The sequence below is a fragment of the Nyctereutes procyonoides genome, unplaced genomic scaffold (genome assembly GCF_905146905.1).
Source record: "Nyctereutes procyonoides isolate TBG_1078 unplaced genomic scaffold, NYPRO_anot_genome, whole genome shotgun sequence".
In the NCBI taxonomy this organism is placed as follows: Eukaryota; Metazoa; Chordata; class Mammalia; order Carnivora; family Canidae; genus Nyctereutes; species Nyctereutes procyonoides.
This window is the reverse complement of record NW_026575048.1, coordinates 39106050-39126338: the sequence shown is the minus strand read 5'-3', so window position 1 is coordinate 39126338 and position 20289 is coordinate 39106050. Positions and strand designations below refer to the sequence as shown.

Sequence of the window (20289 nt, the reverse complement as noted above, 5' to 3'; positions counted from 1 at the left end):
GAAGAACAACAGGACTGTTTCACACCTGGGTGGGGGGTGGGGGTGTTTGCCAGACCTGCAGAATAGGAAAGGACTTATTTCCCACAATCCAGGATGCCCCTTTCCAAAAACTTTAACCTATGGAGTAATAAGAACAGCTACTAACATTGACCGCATAGTTTAAACCCTGGTGCTAAGTGGCTGGCAAGTCCCTGCCCTCAGGTTGCTTGCAGGCCATTTGAGGATGGGGGAGAAGACATGGACGCGATGCCCTGAGTTTAGGGTATTCCAGAAGCCTGGACAGCTGGTAGGGCCCCCCGGGCTGTGCCGGCTGGGGGAAGGCTGGCTCTGCAAGGCTGGGTTGCTCCTCACCCTGTGGGTGATCTAGGCTGGGGGAAGCCCTGAAGTGGGTGCAGCTCCGCCTGACTTCCCATCTTCCCTCTTTTCCTGCTGCTTTCTAGGCAGGGGAGGCTTTTCTTGGTGATGGCAGGTCCCAGGGCATCCTGACTCCTTTTTGGAAAGACATCTCGTGTGCAGACTTCGGTAGCTTTGGTGCTGGGGACACGCTGAGGTGGTACATCGGTTTTGGGTTGGGGGTCATTGGGAACTAAGGGTGTTTCGAGGGGCCCCTTACTGCCTGAGTAACTGAGCCCAGTCCTCAAACAGGACCTGGTGGCTCCTGCTGTTTATGTGGACTGTACCCAAGCCCCAGAACACATGAGGCAGAGTCTCAAGCAAGAGCTCCTGCTCCGGCTGGATCCAGCCACCTGTGTCCCCAGAGTGTCTACCAAGGGGCACTGTCCCAGCTCTGTCCCCACCTGCATGTACATAGTCACCCCCACTGGGGCCTCAGTGCCCACTTCTATAAGGTGAGTTGTCATCAGAAGTGATTTCTAAGGCCCTTTCGGGTTGAGTTTTCCAAGCTGAGGTCACCTTAGTCCCTTTTCCTGTCTGAATGACTACATGTGTCACTCTTAACTTTCCCTGTGCCCTTCATGGGCATTTCACACAGATCTGAAGTTGCCCACAGGAAATGCTGGGACCCCCACGCAGTGTGTTCCAAGAACACTGATAATACCTGAGGTTCTTAGATCCTAGATTACAGGTCTGGCATGGTGCTTAGGTCTTGTGATGGATCACCTCGTGACTCTTCCCACCAAGCCTTCGAGCTGGGTGCTGGTGCCATCCCATTGCTCTAATAGTGAAGTTGAGGTTCAAAGAACTTGACCAGAGTCCCTTAGCCAGTAAGAGAGGTGTGTGTGTGGGGGGCCCCTCTGGCCCTTTCCTATCCTGCCTCCCACATGGAAGTGGGTATGTGAGAAGAGGTTCTATTGCCAAATCTTCCTGGCCAAGTTACTGAGTTAAATACCATTTGCCTTTAAAGCCCATAGAATCCATCTATGCTGGGAAAAAAGGGGGGGGGGGTGGGTGGGAAACCACCATCAAATTCCCTTCTAGTCATAAAAATGGATGCAATTTATTTTTTCTGGCATTCCAATTACATAGACGTTTGTCGCCAGCTGTTTGCTCTAACACAGAGTGTTCTCTCAGCTGCCGTTTCTGCTCTCACATTTGACATCATTAGTCCAAAAGTCTGGCAGGGCCTGGGTTGGAGGGATCATTGGCTGGGGAGCCTCACAGGTGAGCTCAGAGCCAGCTTTCCCCGGAAGGCGAAGGCAGGTGGAACTCAGTCCTCTGATGTTCCCCGGGTGGTCCCAGCGGGTGGGGGTAGAGGCGGGGTGCTGCTTTCCCTCCTCTCTCACACTCTCCTCACCTTCCCTCTTGTCCCCATCTCCAAATTGCTCCTCTCTGGACATACACTCATACATTCCTCCCTTCACCCCAGCATGCTGTGCGTAAACGAAAACCCGGAGTCTCGGGCATAACAAGACAGAACCAACCAACCACTCATGATCAGAAAATCACAGAGACATGGGAAGACCCCTCTGATGCTTGAGCTGATCGCCCTTGGGGATGCAGACATCCTTCAGAGAACCCTTTCCTCCCTAGGCACCTCTTTGAGCCAGGGTGTCCCTCTGGAAATCCCTGCAGAAGGTCAGTGACCCCTGGCCCAGGACCCTGGAGAAAGGGTATCTGTGTAGGTGGATGTTAAGTTGGACTTTGCCATTCTTTTCAGTTCTCTGAAGTGCTGGCATTGAACCTTAAGGCATACAAAAGCCCAACAGGGAGACCCTCAGCAAGACTGTGACACAGAATCACAGTATAGAGCTCTGGGGCCAGAGACCTGATTTTGAGTCCTGACACCGGCACTTACTAGCTGTGTGACCTTGGGCATGTCACTTAACCTCTCTGATTTCTCCCTCCTCCCTTCTCTCATCTGTAAAGTGAGAACCCACATGCCTTCCTTGCCACCTTGCTGGAAGAATTAGACAAGGTCCCACTTAAGAAAGGGCTGGTTTCTCAGTGAATGCCAGAGAGGAAATCTCAGGAATTTATAAAAGTAAGGTAACAAGTTCATATATAGAACCCCATGGAGGAGTATATCAGTAAAGGGCAGTGCCTGGGGTGGATCAGTCATTCACTGATCAACCAAAAGTCAGATAAGGATGAGTAGTTCTGAATGGAGGACTCCTCCCTCTCTAGCACTTCAGCCCAAACCCCTGGTCCTGCACCCATAAGGGGAGGGCAGTGTGCAGCCAACCCAGAAATTCCCTGGGCTTTTAAAGTTCATGGATTCATACCAAAAAACATGCATGTTTGGTTGGGCACGGTAATAATTCTAATAAACTCTCGCCAACAATCGTGTCAACCAGGGGGTAAGTGCCCACTGTCTGCCAGACACCTCACATACATTATCTGCGCCTCATATCACAGTAACCCTGCAAGTTAGGACCACTCCCCCCCATTGCACAGAGGGGAACCTGAGGCCAAGGGTGGGGGGGCACTTGCCCAGGGCCACATAGCTAACAAGTGGCGGAGCCCTTTGGAGCCTGTGTCTCTTTGGTTTCAAACTCCATGCTTCTCACCTCTGGAGGCCTGTGGGGCCCTTAAGCTCGCACACTGCCCAGCGGGGTGGCCTGTACCCACAAATGGCGGGTGCAGCGCCTTGCCCCGGAGCAGCAGCTCTTATGTAAGCAGCTGGGCTGCAGCACGTGGAGGCTCCATTTAGCTGCAGGGAGCGAAGAGCCCACTGGTGGTGGCGCTGGGGGTGGCGCCGGGTGGGGTGGGGGGGAGGCCGGGGGTGTCATCAGCTCTGAGCACCCCCAGCGCTGCACCGCCAGCGAGGCCTGACACCGGGTTAAGTCGCCTGGCGGCCTCTGGCTGCAGCTGGGAGCACGCCTGGTTCCCATTCGGGGCGCTGTGGTTTTGATTAGCTGTTCTGCGAGGCGGGCCTGGTGGCGGAGTCCATGGGAGCTCCGCTGGAACAGAGGGTCCCCCGCCCGGCCGCCGCGGCCCCCCCTCCTGGCAGCCCCAGACTCCAGATGTTCCGAGCGCTCGCTGGGAAGGCCTGCTGGCGCCACGGAGGGCAGAGGGCAGGGAAAGCACGCGAGCTGGAAGCCCAAGCACTCAGTCACCGCAGGCCCTGGCAGCCCGCCCAGCCCGCTGCTGGCACATTCCCCAGCTCTCCCCTGGCCATCTGTTCCCAAAAAACCCTTTCAGAGCCTCATCATCACTCAGGATACAACAGCGCGAGCAGCTGGTTTGGAGGCAGAAGGGAAAACCGTGCAAAAGGTCCTTTGTGAGAGAGGAAACTCGCTTATGAATAACAGGGCTGGACGCCGTAAAAGTTGGCGGCTGGGATCCTTGTTTCTCAGGCGCCGCTGTTTTCTCTGGACTTTTTATCTCTGGTTTTTATTTTGTTTCCTCTCGTTTTCTTTTTATGTTGTTTCTCCCTCCTCTTACACCACTTACGACTTTTGTTTCTCCTCTAAGGTGCCTGAAGACCACCTCATTAGTTCTCCTGGACGCTGCCAGACTCTCTTCCTTCTCCAAACTGTTAAAATTGGGGATAGTTGGAAGTGCCTGTTTTCACAAAACCTCAGCTGGAGGGAACAGACGGGAAGGAAGGTGCCCGGGAGGGCACGCTGTGGGCAGGGCCCAGGTCGTCGGTGTTCAGGGCTTGGACAAGAGGCACAAAGACACCAACAGTGTCAGGGTGACAGAGATAACACGCAGACCCCCGTGGGCTCGTCAGAGAGCGACACGGAGATGCTGGGGGAACACGGTGGCATTGATAAACACCCTTGTGCTTGGGCCCCTCAGCTGATTGCAGAATGACATGAAGCCTTTTTTAAGAACTGGCTGCCTCTGCCAGAAGCTTCTGGGAGATGTCTGCCTGGAATCCGGGCATCTCCTGGGAGCAGTCACCGGGTGGCCTGTCCAGAGGCCACGGGGTGCTGGGGCAAAGCTGGCAGCTGGAACACCAACACTGGGGAGGAAGGGAGATGGCGAGGCTCTGCCCGCCTTCCTCACAACCCTGGAGCCCGGATGAGGAGCTGGGAGTCAGGCGCAGGAGGAGGCTGGGAACGGGATGCCTCCTGAGTGTCAGAGGCTGATGATTTCATGTGGGAGGGGTGCACACAGGTCAAGGCTAGGAACTGGGGGGTCTCCCCTTTCCTTTCTCAATTCCCTGCACCCCTTTCCCACTGTCCCCCAACCTGCCATCCCAACAGTTCCAGAAGCTCAGGAGCCCCTCACCACAGCAGTGGGGAAAGCCTGATGTCCTGCATGGGTGGCTGCCTCCCTTAGAGGCCAGGGACTCTGGGCATTGGAGGGCGTCTGTGTGTCTCATCTACACTGTACCCAGTCCCCTGCATTCATTTCTGTGCCCACTTTCCCCTCTTCTTCCTTCTCCATTTTAGTTGGAGAGAGGCAGCTCTGGAAAGGCCAAATATTTATGTTTATCGCAATTTCAGAGCCAGTAATCTCACCATCTGAAGGGCTCAGAGCGGGCTGAGACCCACCCTCTCCACTTGGTCTCAGTGGGCAGGTGTCTGGGTATGGACTCTGAAGCCAGCTCAGCTCTGCCCTGGGGCTGTCTGTGTGACTGGGTGGCCTTGTTCAAGTGTCCTATCGGGAAGATGCCCAGCCTGCCTCCCAGATCTACTCAGGAATTGATGCACAAACTATGTGAAATTGTTTTGTTAACTCCCTCCTCCCTCTCATGTCTCTGCCTGAGAAATTGGCCTTCATGGGGCCAAAGATAAGGAGGGCCTGGAGAAAGAATGACTACTGGCCCCAGGCCTCTGGTTATAGTGTGGAGTCGGCCCAGTGACCAGAAATTGCTTTCCAGCCCTGTGGCTTCCAGAGGACAAGGGAGGTGGGACAAGTCTGCCCTGCCTACTGCTCAAGCCTGAGCCCCTGTACCCAGCACAGTGGGTACAGGCCTGGATCAGAGGGGTGCCAGCAGGCCCCAGTCCCTTGCCCATCCTTGAGCCGGTCATCCACTCTCCACGTCCCTGCCCTAGCAGACCAGAAAGTGGTTCTAGGGGAAAATATTAATAATTGCCTTCCTTGAGCTTCCTAGTAACCCTATTTCTGGAGGGAGAAGTAGGGAGCTATTCTTTCTTTCAAGACCCTCCTGTTCTCCGCCTGGAATTGACAGCCACCTGGGACCTGGCCCAGCTGCTCCAGCTCAGCGGGCCCCCACCTGAGCCCCTCCTGACAGTGCTGCCAGAAGCCAGGTCTGACCACCTCACTCCCTGCTCAGGACCCTTGGGGGCTCCCCCTAGGCCATGGGTGGAGGCCACACTCTTACCCCCCAGTGACCCGGCTCCAGCTGGTCACTCCCTGTGTCCCAATTTATACTCTAGCAACAAGGAACTCCTCGCCCAAAGGGGCTATTTTTGGCCTCTGTGCTCATGTCCCTTCTGCCTGAAATGCCCTTCTCCTCTGTCTGTCCGGCTAACTCCTGCTCATTCTGGAAGGCTCAGTTCCTCCTGGAAGCCCTCCCTGACCCCTGCCGGGTCTCCTCCTCAGGGCCTCACAGCATGCCTCCTCGGCATCATGGCCGCTCTACTGCCTTCACCTCGGGGATGTGTCTAGTCTAATGCAGGAGCGTGTCTTGTGATACGCTATGAAGTAATGATATAAGATGTCGTATTATGTGATAAACTGGAGTTCATGCTATGTCATTACCTCGTATTTTTAGCTGGTACGTTATACGATATATTATGTGATATGTAACCCCAGCACTACATTACATTATGTTATACGGTGTTTGTGTAGTGCCTGCTTCTCTAACCAGACTGGGGGCCCTTTCAATTTGCTGTCCCAGCTTCTGGCAAATAGTAGGCCCCCAAATAATGATACTACATTCCTTTAACTAAAATCCACATAGCGGGGGCTGAATATTCCTATGCTGATGGCCAAGACTCTAGGGAGGGGTAACCTAGGGGCTTCAGGACACAACCAGGGAAATGTCCTGGTGCTCCCTCAGGCCCCTGTTTGGGGAGTTTGTATCCTTGTTCTCTTGAATCAGTGAGGAAAGCTTTGCAATGCAGATCACAGAACCCCCTCAAGCAGCAGCTTAAACTAAGTAGGGGCTCCTGTTTCTCAGGACAGGTGAAGGGAAGTGGCTGCTCCTTGGGCTCCAGGGCTGCTTCTTATGGTCTAATCTGCTTCATGGCTGCATAGTAGCCGCCACAGCACTGAGAACTTCATCCTCCTGCTGCATACAAAGTCAGTACAGGGACTTTGCTGTTTGCTGGAAAGAACATTTCTCCTCATCAGTTCAGTCACCGTGCCCAGACATCCCCTACCTACTCTGGAAGAAGGGGTGCTCCCCCTGAAATTGAGAAAGACATAGGCTCTCTTGGCCAAGAGTGCAGCAAGCTTAAACAGCCATATGGCTCATCCCTGGATGATTGACCCTGATTTGTGACAGTGGTTCTCATCTCAGTGGGGCTAACCAGCATTACAACCTTAACCATAGTTCCAGAGCCCCACTTCCATAAGCTTGTTCACTCTTCACCATGCCTCTGCAAAGTGAGCACCAGTAGCTCCATTTTCAGCTGATAGCACTGAGATTAAAAGAACCTGAAGGACCAGGCCAGGTCACTAGTGACCTTGTACCTCTCTGCACTGTGCTTTATAGTTTGCAGAGCCCTCTTGTGTCTATTACTCACTTGACTTATATAGCAGCCTACATGCACATTTCTTACCATGGCAGCTAGATCGGGAGGCTGGGACCCAGAGGTGAAGCCACCCAGGTCATACAGCTGGGCAGGCCGGGCAGGGCGAGTTAGACTCCTCAGCTTCAGGACACAGGTGCTTCTGAATCTAGACCATCGATGTCCTCTGCTGCCCCCAGGGTGGGAGTGTGAACTGCAGATGGTGTCTGCCAGTACAAGGCCGTGGGGCTGAGAGATGTGGTTCTGAGTGGCAGCCCAGCCACTCATGAGCTTTGTGATCTCAGGCACTTGCCTTCTCTGAGCTCTGCTTCACCTAAAGCATGGAGGAAAGTGGCCATGGGTGAGCAGGCTTCAATGAAACAATGTCTGTGAATGGGCTTTGTCAGCTGGAAGGGGTTCCTGGGGCACCAGGAAGGTGGGCAGAGGGACCCCCAGCATCCCCTGCCTACCCAGTGATTTAGAAAATAGATACCAGACTGGGCTGCCCACCGAGGACTTGATGCCATTGCCAGGCAGAGGACGCCCCCTCTGCTGTCCTGTGTGTACACACACAGGTGTCCTAGAGTGCCTGTAGGCACCGTCCGTCAGGGTCACATGGGGCGGGGGCTCCTACATGGGTGGGTTGAGTTCCTGTGTAGGGGGTAGAAGATGCTGCTGAGGATCACCCACACACTCCGTGACACAATGATGCTCTCCTGCTACCGCATCCCCCCCTACCCACACACACAGGATGCAGGTGGACAGCCAGTGTGGTTATTTGCAAAGGTTGACCCACTTGGACCCACCGACCCCCTTCGCATACACACACAGTGATTCTTACTTGTTCAGTCTCTTTAGTCATATAAGCAGAAAAAGATGAAGAAACCATGAGGGCCCTGCATATTTATTTAAGAATAAATACTTTTGACTGTTTCCTATGTACCAGGCATTGTTCTAGGTGCAGGGTCACTGTGGAGAACAAGACAGAGGCCCCACCCAGTGGAGTGCAGAGCTCCAGAACACAAAGGTCATGCATAAAAAGCTCATAGGAGAGCCCTGGGAGGTGGGGGGCATTCTTCTGAGCCCCTTATTCTTAATCTGTGCACAGCTTTTATGAGCTTGACTCCCTGGTGCCTCTGATCAGAGCAGCTGAACAGAAAGAACCTATTGAAGTGGGAGACCAGCTCCTGAAGCAGGTGCTGGCGACAGCACCCGGAGTCACAGCCAGTGGCCCGATGGTGTGGGAAGAGACAGAGAAACAAAAAGAGCAATGCCAGAGATTCAGAAGAGCCAAGAGCCTTGTGTCATTTAGTGTTGGGGGAAGGGGCCCCAGAAGCCTTGAGGACCTGGGGAGTCTCCAGTGGCCCAATGTTTTTGGGCTTGACCTTGGGTTGTCAAGAGGAAGCTAAAGTACATCCAGTAACTAGTCTGACTAAAAATGCAGGGAAGTGCATCAATTATTGGGAAGGGACCTGTCCAAGCTGTTTGGCACAGAAAACACGAGGCTTCCTTTCTCTAAAGAAATCTGCTTTTGTGGAAGGGCTGGTTCTAGGATGTCAGCGTGGGGAGGGCAGGGCTTCTTGTCTGTTTTGCTCATTACAGGATCCCCAGGGCTTCAAAGGGAGCAGGGCATGGTCTAAACACTCAGTAGATATATGCCGAATGAGTGGAAGAATGGAAGCAGAGGGGAAGGAAGGATTTCCACTTGTCTTTCACAGCCTCTCGCAGGCGGCTCCTCTGTGCCCAGTACTGAGTGAGAGCTAATGGACAAACAGCAGGGAGCCCCCAGACACACAGACACACACGTGTGCTCTGACTTGTGGCTGCCCAATGCTGAGTACTTTGCATTGCCACCATTGTGTTCAAGCTGTAGATTACTGTTATTACCATTTTATAGGTGAAGAAACTGAGGCACAGAGAGGTTAAGTAACTTGCTCAAAGTCACACAGCTGGTAGACTGGGGAAACCAGGATTCAAACAGAGGCTGTGTGATGCCACAGCTGGCACATTCAACCCCGGAGCTGTATTACCTTCAAGTAGGTATTTTACCCATGCACGTGGGTAAAATACTCGTTTCTTTTCCTGTCTTGGCCTTTCCCTTGTACAGCTGGAAGCTACTTTTGTGATGTCACTGATGGACAGGGTGGCAGTGAGTAAAGAGCCTTGATCAGAGATGTCCCACCCTTGCCTGGATTCCCATAGTGCTTCCAGAATCTAGCTGAGCGGTCTAGGGATGGTGAGAAGGGGGAGGAGGTGTTTTTCTCACCTTAAAGCTGCATTTGCACAGTTTTTGTGGAAGTCACTTGATTTTGGGGGGCTGTCTGCAGACTTCATGACCTCCTGTTGTTTCCCTCACTGGTCCTGAAATATCCACAACTAGACTCCTTCCTGGAGGTCTCCTGGACAGGGAGTCTTTGCAAAGGCTTGCTGGCCAGCGCTTGAGCATGAAATGGCTTGTCTGCCTGGTGCCCCATCACTGGCTGCCTTCAGTTGCGGTAAGGACTGGGGAGGGGGGCACTGAGAGACGCAGAGGAGTGACAGGGAGCCATCCCCAACTGAGGAAGAAGCAGACCTGACAGGGACCTGTCGACACAATGGCTAGGTATGCATGTCTGCGTGTAGTGTGTGTGGGAGTGGGGAGTAGAGGGGAGCAGTGAGGGTCATGGATCAGGGCCCACCGAGAGGCGGGGCCTTCCTCACCTGGCCAGGCCACCTGTCTGGCCAGCTGTCTGCTCCCCTTGAGTCTGAGCACCTCCTCTGGCTGTGGGGCAAGGTCATGGGCTCCTTGAGCTCCTGGGGTCTGGAAGAGCAGTGTGTAGCCAAGTGGAATTGGCTGGACAGCATCACAGAATGGGAAGCAGATGGGAAGCTGCGGCAGCTGGGCCTCCGGCCCTCTCTCAGGCCAGCTCGACCCTCACATTGCCTTGTGCTCGGGGTGGGGGCCGAGAAAGACAGATAGGCTGACGGACAGGGAGAGAGAAACAAAGGAGAGGCCAAGAGAGAGTTGGCACAGAGATGTACAGGGGAAGCGTGGAGAGGGAAACTGAGAGATTGGCAGCCAGAGAGAGTGGCCTATAGCCCAAGAAGGCATCAGTGTGACGGGGACTGTGGGCTCCCCCTCTTGCAGGCTCAGTGGGCTCCTTACAGGCTCTGGCTCAGGGAGTGCCAGGCCTCCCACTGCCGGCCACCTTTCCCTTAGGCTCACGGGACAGAGACTGAGATTTTCTTAGAACCAAGGAAGGTGGCAGCTGAGTGGATGGCCTGGGGACCTGCCAGTCCAGCTTGCCAGTGGAGAAGTTGAGCTTTCCAGAAAGTGGTCATGGGGTCTGTCTTGCCCTCCTGCCTCCCAGCAGTGTGGCCCTAGGGAAGCCAAGGAACTGTGCCAGCCTCCCTCTCCTCATCTGCAAAATGGGAACAGCTGTGGCCACCTCCTAGGGAGTAAGAGCACATGCAAAGGAGTGTAGCATGGCACCTGGCATGAGGCCACCCTTGGTCAATAAATTGTAGCTCTAAGCACTAATTCACTCCCTTCTGTCCTTAGGCCTAGGAGGACAGGGGTGCTGAGGACGACGTGGCCCCTTCCTTCCCTCAGGAGCCGGTGGTGGAGGTGCTTGGGGTGAGCGAGGGGATGATGGCAATCATACCAACAATAATTCGTGGCGGGGGGGGGATGTAGGAGTTCGCATACAGTGCTTCAGGAATGCACAGAGAGGAGAAGCACACTTTTCTCAGCCTGCAGTGGAAGTGGGGGCTGAGCGGTTGACACTGGACTCTGGTTATCCCTGATTATCCCTGATTATCCCTGACTGGGGAACAGCAGGGACCCAGCCCCCAAACCCCACCTTCCCGGAGTATATGGTCCAGCAGGTGGGAGTAGTTCCCAATAGGACTTTGGGGCAGTGTGGGGTGTGTGGTCAGCGCTCTCTTGATGCTAGCTGAGCACACCTGGGACTCAGCTCTGCCTCTGGCATCTTAGCACAGGAGGGGACCCCAGGGTCACCTGCTCTCATCCTCACCATTGTCTGATACGGTGGTTCTTTTTTACTGGTAGGAAGGTTCTTCTGTTTATCATCAACTGGCTCAGGTTCTGATGGATCCACTGGCTTCAGTGAACGAAGGGCTTGGACTGCCAGAACCACTCTCGGGCTGAGGGGCTGGGGCACCCTGGGCAGACAGCTGTCCACACACTGTAACCTAGAGCCCCTGGCAATCTCTGCCACTCCAGTGAAGAACGAACACAGCAGGGACCGGGCAAGTCGGCAGTGCGTACCAGCATCAGTGGTTTCCAGCCTCACCCTGGAGTTACATTATCAGCTGCCCCAGGGCAGGGACTCTGACCCCTTGCTTGTCAAGAGGCCGGCACCCAGTAGGGACTCAGTACATCTCTGTTGAATAAATGAATTCTCCAATTCATGGTCCCTAGCAGGATTCTCCTGGCTCACCAGGGGCTCTGGCCCATAACTTTGCAACTCTTAGATGGCTGGGACCTCAGAGGGCCCTCCCAGCCCGGACACAGTGGGATCCTTGATTCACACCATGCTCCCGCCCTCAGAAAATAGCAGCCAACTCCAACTGCTCATAAATTTCCTGCCTGTCACCCCTGGCGCCCAGGCCAGGCGGGGCAGGAGGCACTGGGGGTGGGCTGGTCCATACCTGCTTCCAGTTCCCTGGGAAGTTGGGAGGCCAGAAGCCCAGGCCTGTGAATGTGCCCAGAATAACCTCAGCAGAGCCTGGCCTGCGGAGATGTGAAAGCACGTGTGCCAAGGCACAGGCATACTGGCCAGAGCATTAGAACACAAACACCAGCTTACGGTGTGGTTTGCACAACCTAATTCCACTTGCATAAAATTCTCTACTGGCGGCAAGGATACGTAAATCATAAACATTAAAAAAATAAGTAAATACCCAAACCAACAACAAATACTATATAGTTGTGTCTAAGCCTGAGAAAAGTAAAGGAACAAAAGTCAGCCCGTGTTACCAGGGGTTTGCCCTCAGTGGGGAGATTGAGGTGATTGAGATTCTTTTTCTTCTGTTCACTCTTCTGTATTTTCTAACCTTTCTATGATTAACAGGTACTACCTACCTAATTTTGTAAAACTTCACTGCTTTATCGAGATCACATCAGGTTCACCCACTGAAAGCGTACAACTGAATGGTTTTTAGTACTTTCACAGCTCTGTGCAGCCATCACTACAGTGAATTTTAGAACTTTCTTCCCAGGCCAAAAAGACACCCTGGATGCTTTAGCTATCACTTCATACCCCACAGTCTTCCCTGCCCCCGACCCCCAGGGAGCCACTAATCTGTGGGTTTCCTGGCTCTGGACATTCCGTGTGAATGGAATCCTAGAACACGTGGTGTTCAAGACTGGCTTCTTTTGCTTAGCATGCTACTTTCAGGGGCCATCCACATTCTAGCCTGTATTAGTACCTCCTTCCTTTATTAAGGCTAATATTCCATTGTATGGATCCACCACACTTTGGTTATCCATTCATGAGGTGAGGGACATGCCTTATGTAATTTTAAAAATGATGTCTTGTTTTTTTTTTAATCCATTGAAAGCAAATTGGTCAAGATTCATGTAGGAAAGGCGTTAGGGTTTGAAGCCAATAGCGAAGAAAGAATTCTTGAGACGTCTTTGGTGCAAAAAGGTGGTTTTATTAAAGCGCAGGGACAGGACCCATGGACAGAAAGAGCTGGACCAGGGTCGTGGGGAGTGGCCCATTATAGACTTTCAAGTTGGGAGAGGGTTATGGACAGCATAAGAGGTATTTTGGCAATAGGGTCTCCAGGATTTGAGGGAGCTAGCTATTATTAGGAAAAGGTCATTTATTACTGTTTAGTAAATCTTCAATTGTGACTCTTCAGTATATCATGGGTTATGTGCTTGGAGGGTGATTGCCAACATATATCTTGAGAAGTACAGATAAAGGAAGTTGCCAGAGAATTTCTAGATGTTCAAGTAGATTTATGGGATCTTGGTGGTCAGTCTAAGATTGCCTTCTGCCCTTAACAAAGTATTAACATCGAGGCAACTGAGTCCCTAGAGGAATGTCACTCTGCCTATTTCAAGAACTTGTCAATGGACTGTAGGGAGTAAAGATATTTAATAATTTCTCTTCTGCCTTTGTTTCCCACATCAAAAATGACAGACGGTTGGTTCAATGTGACTTTTTCTGATTACTTGAGACTCTTCAGCCTGTGATGCCATTTTATGTTTTCAAATACATGTTAATCACATAGAGGACCCAGTTTTTTGTGGGGACATGAGCCAGCACCTTCTAGTGCCTCTGGGGTGTGCCAGGCCCTGCAGGGGCATAGCTCCAAGGTCTTATTGATTCTTGGCAACTGGCCTGGAAGGTGGGTACCATTACTGTGTCCACTTTAAAGATGGGGAAATGGAGGCATGGAGCGATGAGCCCACCTGCCCAGGGCACCATGGCCTGCCGACTTTGGGGCCACTGTGAACCCCACTGTTCTGCATTTAGAACAAAATACCCCCTTCCCAGCCCATAGGTTGGTGTACTCAGAAGTGAAAGATAAAATAATACCTGTGGGTCTCACTGTGTCCTCCCTGCTTGTCTTTCATATTTTTGTTTTAAAATAACATTGGAGGGGATCCCTTGGTGGCTCAGCAGTTGAGCATCTGCCTTCGGCCCCAGGGCCTGATCCTGGAGTCCGGGAGTCAAGTCCCATGTCAGCTCCCTGCATGGAGCCTGCTTCTCCCTCTGCCTGTGTCTCTGCCTCTCTCTCTGTGTCTCTCTCTCGGTCTCTGTCTCTCTCTCTCTCTCTGTCTCTCAGGAATAAATAAATAAAATCCTAAAAAAAAAAAAAAAAACCCAAAAAACAGACCGTGTCCCTATCCTCGTGGAACTGGTGTTCTGACCCCATGTGACGTTCTGGCCACAAAGGAATGGACAGATAAAAAGATGATTTCTAAGTGTAATAAATTCAACCACCTTGCCATACTGACTAAATCACCTCCGTTGAACTTAGCACATCAGACCCAAAAGGGACTCGAGAGGCCATCTTGTCTAGTCATGTTCAAAGTTTATTTTTGCCGCAGAACCTGTGTAAAGGGTATCTTTTATGGTAAGGGGCTGGGATGTAGAGGCTCCTTAGGGCCGTCACCCAGGAGCCTTTCCCAGCTGTACCCAGAGCTTTGGCCCACAGAGGAAAAACCACCCGCAAAAGACCAGAGCTGGATGGAGTCTGAGAGGCCCTCTCAAGCTGTGCTTCTTACATGAGGTGACACAGGCTGTTGCCCCCGGTTCCATGAGAAGGGGACTGTAATATGGTTGTCACAGTGAAGAATATTTGCCAGCCCTCTTCTGTATTTGTAATTACCTGCCTGTAATTAACACACACACACACACACACACACACACACACACACACACACACACACCCTGCCCCTTCTGAAGGGGTATCCATGGGCTTGTCTCCTATCCCTTATGCATAACTGGTCTATGGAAGAAATCTGAGAGAGACTGCACCAACCTGCTGCCTCTACTGGGCATTTGGGTTGGGATGCTGAGAGACTGGGTCAGATGGTGAGGCAGGGAAGAAGCAGACACTTGAAGTTCAGGGAAGGGCCACAGATTGCCTCAAGGTGCACTTGTGATCACAGGATCAAATGAATTCAGAAAACAATGAGTAAATAAACCCAGGCAAATTTCTTTACTGCAGGACTTCTCAGAGCCTTTAATATGCTAACATATATAGTGACTTTCCAAGTTGGAGCCGAGGTCTATGGTATTTCCTAAACTCATGGGATCTACCTCACCCATCTGTGTTCTCCAGAGGGCCCTTTGGGGAGAGTACATGTGCATGTATAGTATTTGTACTTGCTGTAGAAGTGAAGGAATTAAAGCACAGAGAGGGAGCGTGAGTTCCCCAAGGTCACAAAGCTGGTTAATCACAGAGGAGGTCGTGGCACCTTAAGGCCTCCTCGTATTCTTCCCACCACACCCTATTTGACATAAGACTTTCTTGGATGGCTGGTGCCTGTGTTGGGATTCCTGTGCCGAGGTGGATGGTGGGAACACAGGTCCAGTGTAGACACCAGGGGAAGGGTGGGATCAGGCTTTGGCGAGAGGACACCCGTCTCATCTCCCTTGCTCTTGGTTGCTTTTGGGTGGTAGTCATGGCTTCCACAGGGTCAGAGAGCCAATAGAGGGCTTGGGACAAGGCCCCGGCGCCCCGACGTAGTGGCCAGTAGGACAGCTCGGGCCTCCTGCCGAGCCCGCTTTCTGCGCCTTCCCCCAGACCGCAGGCAGGCTGGACAGAAAGGGCCCGCCCAGGCAGCTAGCGCCCGGCTGACGCGGGCTGTAAATCACCCCTGGACCACAGACCCTGTGCCATCCCCTTGGGTTTCCTTCCCGCCTCTTAATCCTCCTCCTCAGACTCGGTAACAGAAAGCAGATTCCTGATTCCTGCCGGGCCAGCCGTGCACCGCATCGTGGGCTCAGAGGACGTGAGCCCGGACTCAGCACGTCGAGATGCTCCCGCCTCCTGCGTTCCTTCTTCCCTTCTCAGCCTCTCTTAGCTGGGGGACACCCCCTCTTCCTGGCCCAGCTCTCGCCTGCCCTCCTCGGGACCCCCTCCCAGCCTCACCCCGGCCTCAGCCCCTGGCTGCGGGCCAAGCCCAACGTCCCAGGCCTGCGAGGCTCACTGGGGCCTGCGGTTGGCAGGCCCTCCAGAACCGTGGTTTGGCTCCGGCCCGGCTTCCCCAGCCTCTGGTTCAGCAGGAGCAGCTTTTCTGTGGTCGAATAAACATTGTCGATCTGGATTCAGATCCTGCCGTGGCCAGCGTCTAGCGCTGCCCCTGAACCAGCGATAGCTCGCCTCTGCGATGGGGGGAGGCAAGAAAGCCCCCTGGTGTGGTGGAGGTGCCTGACAGATGTTTTGCTTCAAAAGCAAGTAATGTAGCTGTTTGTTCAGGGTCATTGCAAGAATCACAGGGAAGCAGTATGTGGAGCTGCTTTAGTAGGAGTGTGCTGTGCCGGGTTGAGGCGCCGCTGTTATTCTGGCATGTTCCTTCCCCAAAGCTCTGACCTCCCCTGAAAAAGTCCCAGCAGCCCCTGTGACCTCTACCTGTCTCCTGTCCCTTCCTGGTAGCAAGTCACACCCCACGGTCACTTTCCTCATGAGCAACACCAGGTCCAGTTGCCAGAGCGAAAATCCCAAAGGTCAGCTCTGCAAGCAAGGCAGTTAAAGATGGGCTGACCTAATGGTTCCCAAACTGTGTACCTTGACACCCTGGGTTCTCAGAGATGTCCCAGGCCTCACGTTGGAGGGAATGCACCCTGTGACCACCACCCCGCCCTCCAGCCGTGTCCTCCCTACCCTGCCTCTCTAAATACATGGGACCGTGTGTATCTGCTTTCTGTGTTAGTGGTCCACAGGTCAGACTTCATTTCTACTGCTTAAGAGAAAGTTTGAAAATTACTGACCTGTTCCAGCTGTGTCATTTTATAGATAAGAACACTGAGGCCCAGAGAAGTTATGGGACTTGTCTTAGGTCACCCAGCTGGCAGGTGGAGGGGCAGCACCTGGAGTTGGCCCCTTGACTCCTGGTATAGTGCTCTTGTCTGAACAGTGTTGGGGAAAGAAGCTGCAGATGGCCATTCCCATGGGGGGCAGGCCTGCCTCTGACATGCCTCAGAGGTGTGACCCGGAGGATTGTGTTATCAGCTCAGGTGTCCCTGAGCTCCCTCTAGCCCCAGCAACCCTGCCCATTTCCTCAAACCAACAAAATCAGCAGTGGCTCTGAAATGTAGAGTGAGGGGCACCTGAGTGGCTCAGTCAGTTAAGCATCTGCCTTCAGCTCAGGTCATGATCTCAGGGTCCTGGGATCGAGCCCCATATTGGGCTCCCTCCTCAGGGCAGAGTCTGTTTGAGATTCTCTATCTCTCTCTCCCTCTCCCTCTGCCCCTTCCCCATTCACACTTTCAAATAAATAAATAAAATCTTTAAAAAATAATAAAAATAAAATACAGAGTCAGGCGGAAGGGGCCAATGTGGGCTCTGGGGGCAGCCAGTCCTGGGTTCAGATACTGGCTTGTCACTGAGCCCATCAAGATGCAGTCCCCTACCTGGGTCACACAAGTCCCTCCTGGGGCAGCAGCTAGGAGTAAACGAGAGGAGGCGCTAAGGGTGCCAGCACCTGGGGCCAGTTGGCCTTTAGGAAATAGCAGGCAGGAGAGCATGGTTTCTTCTGATGGTTGGTTGTTTCTTTCAGGAGTGACTGGCCCCAGGCTAGACCAAGGATGCTGCTGCAGGCCCTCTCTGGTCAAGCCTGAGGAGAAGGTGAGCTCTCCAAATCCAGCCTTGTCTTCTTCTCCAAGATGCTGCCAGATGCTCAGACCACTGCCTCTCAGGGTGGGGCAGGGGCACACCTGCCCCCCTCTCACCCTCCTGTCCCCCCTCAGCCACTCTGGTGACTCCGCACTTTGCCCTCTGCCTCGTAGAGAGGGGAGAGCTAAGCCTCCCCCTTGCCCGGGGCTGCAGAAATTCATTGCCAAAGATTCCACAAAGACACTGAACAAATTGTGGTGATAAAACCCCACGGTGAAAAGCCACACCATGGCTCTATGACTTTCGCTCCTCCTATTGCCTGAGTTCCATCCCAAGCCAAAGACGTGTCAGCAATCCCACTGGAAACTCATGGAAGGGATGCACATTTGGTGACCATTGGAAGTGCTCAACCCTCTGACCTGGAACTCTCTTCCTACACCGGGCCCTGAGCTGGCTGGGTACAAGATAAGCCTTCGGGGGGTTATGATAGAGGGCTGGGGGTTCTTGTATGGAGTAGGATATGAGATCCTGGCCCTCTTCTTGCCCCACCCCCAATGGCTGCCCAGGCCTGTAACTCTGATTCTCAATGTTCCCTGGGTCCAGGCTCCCTAAGCCCTGAACATCATGACAAAGGAGTAAGAGGGGGAAGAAGCAATATTGACCACCCTGTACCCCACCCCAGGGGCTTGCCCCAGGGAGGTGACTTGCCTAAAGGGTCTGTGATCCCCAGCCAGCCCAGCCAGCTACTCCTTGCCTGTGGCCCACCCTCCTGGCTGGGAAAACAAGATGGTGCCCTGCATGAAGGCCAGTAGTCTGTTCCTGGTTATGTAGGGGGGCAGAGAGGGGGAAGGGACCAGGGGAATGGGCCAGTAAGTTGGGGAGGGCAGGGAGGCATGTTCAAAGCCAAGGCCTGTTCCTTCCTTGTGCTCAAAAGGCCAAAGCTGTTCACATCTGTGCTCAACCATCTGCTTCAAATTGAAGTAAAAGCCCCAACATATAAAGAAAACACTTGCTCGTGTTGAATGGATTCTGTGGGTGACCAGGACTTTGGCTGGTCAGTGGAGGGGCGGTTGTGGGGAAGGGGAGAGGCCAGTCTTGGCCTAGAGGTTGAGAACCCTTCAGGAGGTGGGCAGTGTATGAGTGCATGTTGTCTGTGTGTGTCGGGGGTAGGGGCCCCTCACCATGGCCTCAGTCTGGACTAGTAACCAGGAGGCCTGGTCTGAAACGTGGGGTCCTCTTTCTACATCACACCTCAATCTATTTGATGAGTTTATGAGGTGGGAACTGTAGTTTTAATTCCATTTTACAGGTGAAGAAACCAAGGCCCCAAGGAAATAGTGATGGAGCTGACCCTCCAGTCAGGGTGGTCTCACACCAAATCCTGTGCTTTTACCCCCTTTTCAGTCCCATAGTCCAGTCCTGGACCAAAGTCTTTGTATCGCCTTGTCACACCACTTCACCTCAGTGGGCCATTGGGGATGGGGAAGAGGTAATAGGATAAGAACGAGGACAGGACTGTCAGGGGCAGGGCTGGCCACAGAGAAGGGAGGTGATGAGGAAAGAAGCTGCACTCCCGCAGGATGCATATTAGTCACTTAATTCAGCTCAGGGATGCCCTGTCTTGTCTGCTCCTGAGGCTCCTGGGCTGGGGCCAGAATGTCTGCAGGCCCCGCCGGCAGATAGGAGCCTCCTCCCTTTGCACCAGTGTTTTCCAGGCACAGCCTTTTGCCAAGGACCAGGCTGTTGGGCTGACCTGGATCTGGGACAGGAGCAGGGGACACAGATGGCTCAGGGCACTGCTCAGAGCAAAGGTGCCTTGGAAGCCAAGCAAACAGAATGGGCTTGGAATGGGGGGATGGATAAGGAAGGTTGGTCACCTGGGGCGTCTGGGTGGCTCAGTGGGTTAAGTGGCCAGCGCTTGATTTCAGCTCAGGTCATGATCTCAGGACCTTGGGATCAAACCCCGAGTCAGGCCCTGTGTTCAGTAGGGAGTCTGCTTGAGGATTCTCTCTTTTTCTTTTCCTTTCTCCCTCTCCCTCTGCCCTTCCACCTGCTTGCACTCTTTCTTGAAACAAATCTAGAAAGGAAGGAGGGAGGGAGGGAGGGAGGGAAAGAAGGAAGGAAGGAAGGAAGGAAGGAAGGAAGGAAGGAAGGAAGGAAGGAAGGAAGGAAGGAAGGAAAGAAAGAAGGATTGGTCATCTAGAACTCAGGCACAGTCATAAGCCCCCCTCACTTGTCTCTCTGAATTTCTAAATAATGCTAGTGGCACTTCCTAGGGAAGCAGGACATGTGGACCAATCAGCATCAAAATTATTGACATAAGAGGACACTTTCTGTTACTATAAGGTGAGAAGGTACCCCCATCCTGCTGCCAGGGGACCAGATCCATGCCCCTACTACCCAGAAACAACCCATGGCCTCCACTGCCCACCCCTCTCTTGTTTTTGGACTTCACTATGTACTTTCCTCTCATTCTGAAGCATCTATTGATCATCAGCTGCTTATGAGACATTAAGCTAGGTGTTGGCAGTAGAGAGATGGGTCTCACATAGCACCTGTCTCCACAGAGGTCCTGGTTCTCTACAGACAAGCAAATAATTATGATAACAGTCCGATGTCTAAGATGTTTTTGGGAACTTCAGGAAAGAAAAACACTAACTCTCCATGGGCAGGTGTCTGGAAGAGCTTTCCTCCAAAGGACCCATAGGAAATGGGTCTTTAAAGGATGAGTTGAAGTTTTCTGTACAGAGGAATGGGAGAAGGAGTTTCTATGCATAGGACTACTTAGCCTGAAAGGACATTGGAATCACCTAAGGAGATTATTAAACATTGATATGAAGTATTTATGCCAAAGTCCCATCTCCAGAAATTCTGATGTATTGGTCTGGAGGGTTACCTGGGCTTTGGGATTTTTAAAAGCTCTGTAAGTGATCCA

General features: G+C 52.9%; 1 protein-coding gene across 3 annotated transcripts in view; it reads left to right on the top strand.

The window, feature by feature from the left end:
* ATOH8 (atonal bHLH transcription factor 8) overlaps window positions 1-18362 on the top strand; it is a 30622-nt gene extending 12260 nt beyond the window's left edge. Inside the window, exons 3-4 of one of the 3 annotated variants that reach the window (XM_055327533.1) lie at window positions 10594-10668; window positions 17299-18362. In XM_055327533.1, the coding sequence (XP_055183508.1) occupies window positions 10594-10599 (6 nt within the window). In that variant the 3' untranslated portion in view covers window positions 10600-10668; window positions 17299-18362. Of the gene's footprint in view, window positions 1-10593; window positions 10669-11103; window positions 11417-17298 lie in introns of those variants that run through there. The other 2 variants (XM_055327534.1, XM_055327532.1) reach the window with 2 other exon arrangements.
* The last annotated feature ends 1927 nt before the right edge of the window (window positions 18363-20289 follow it).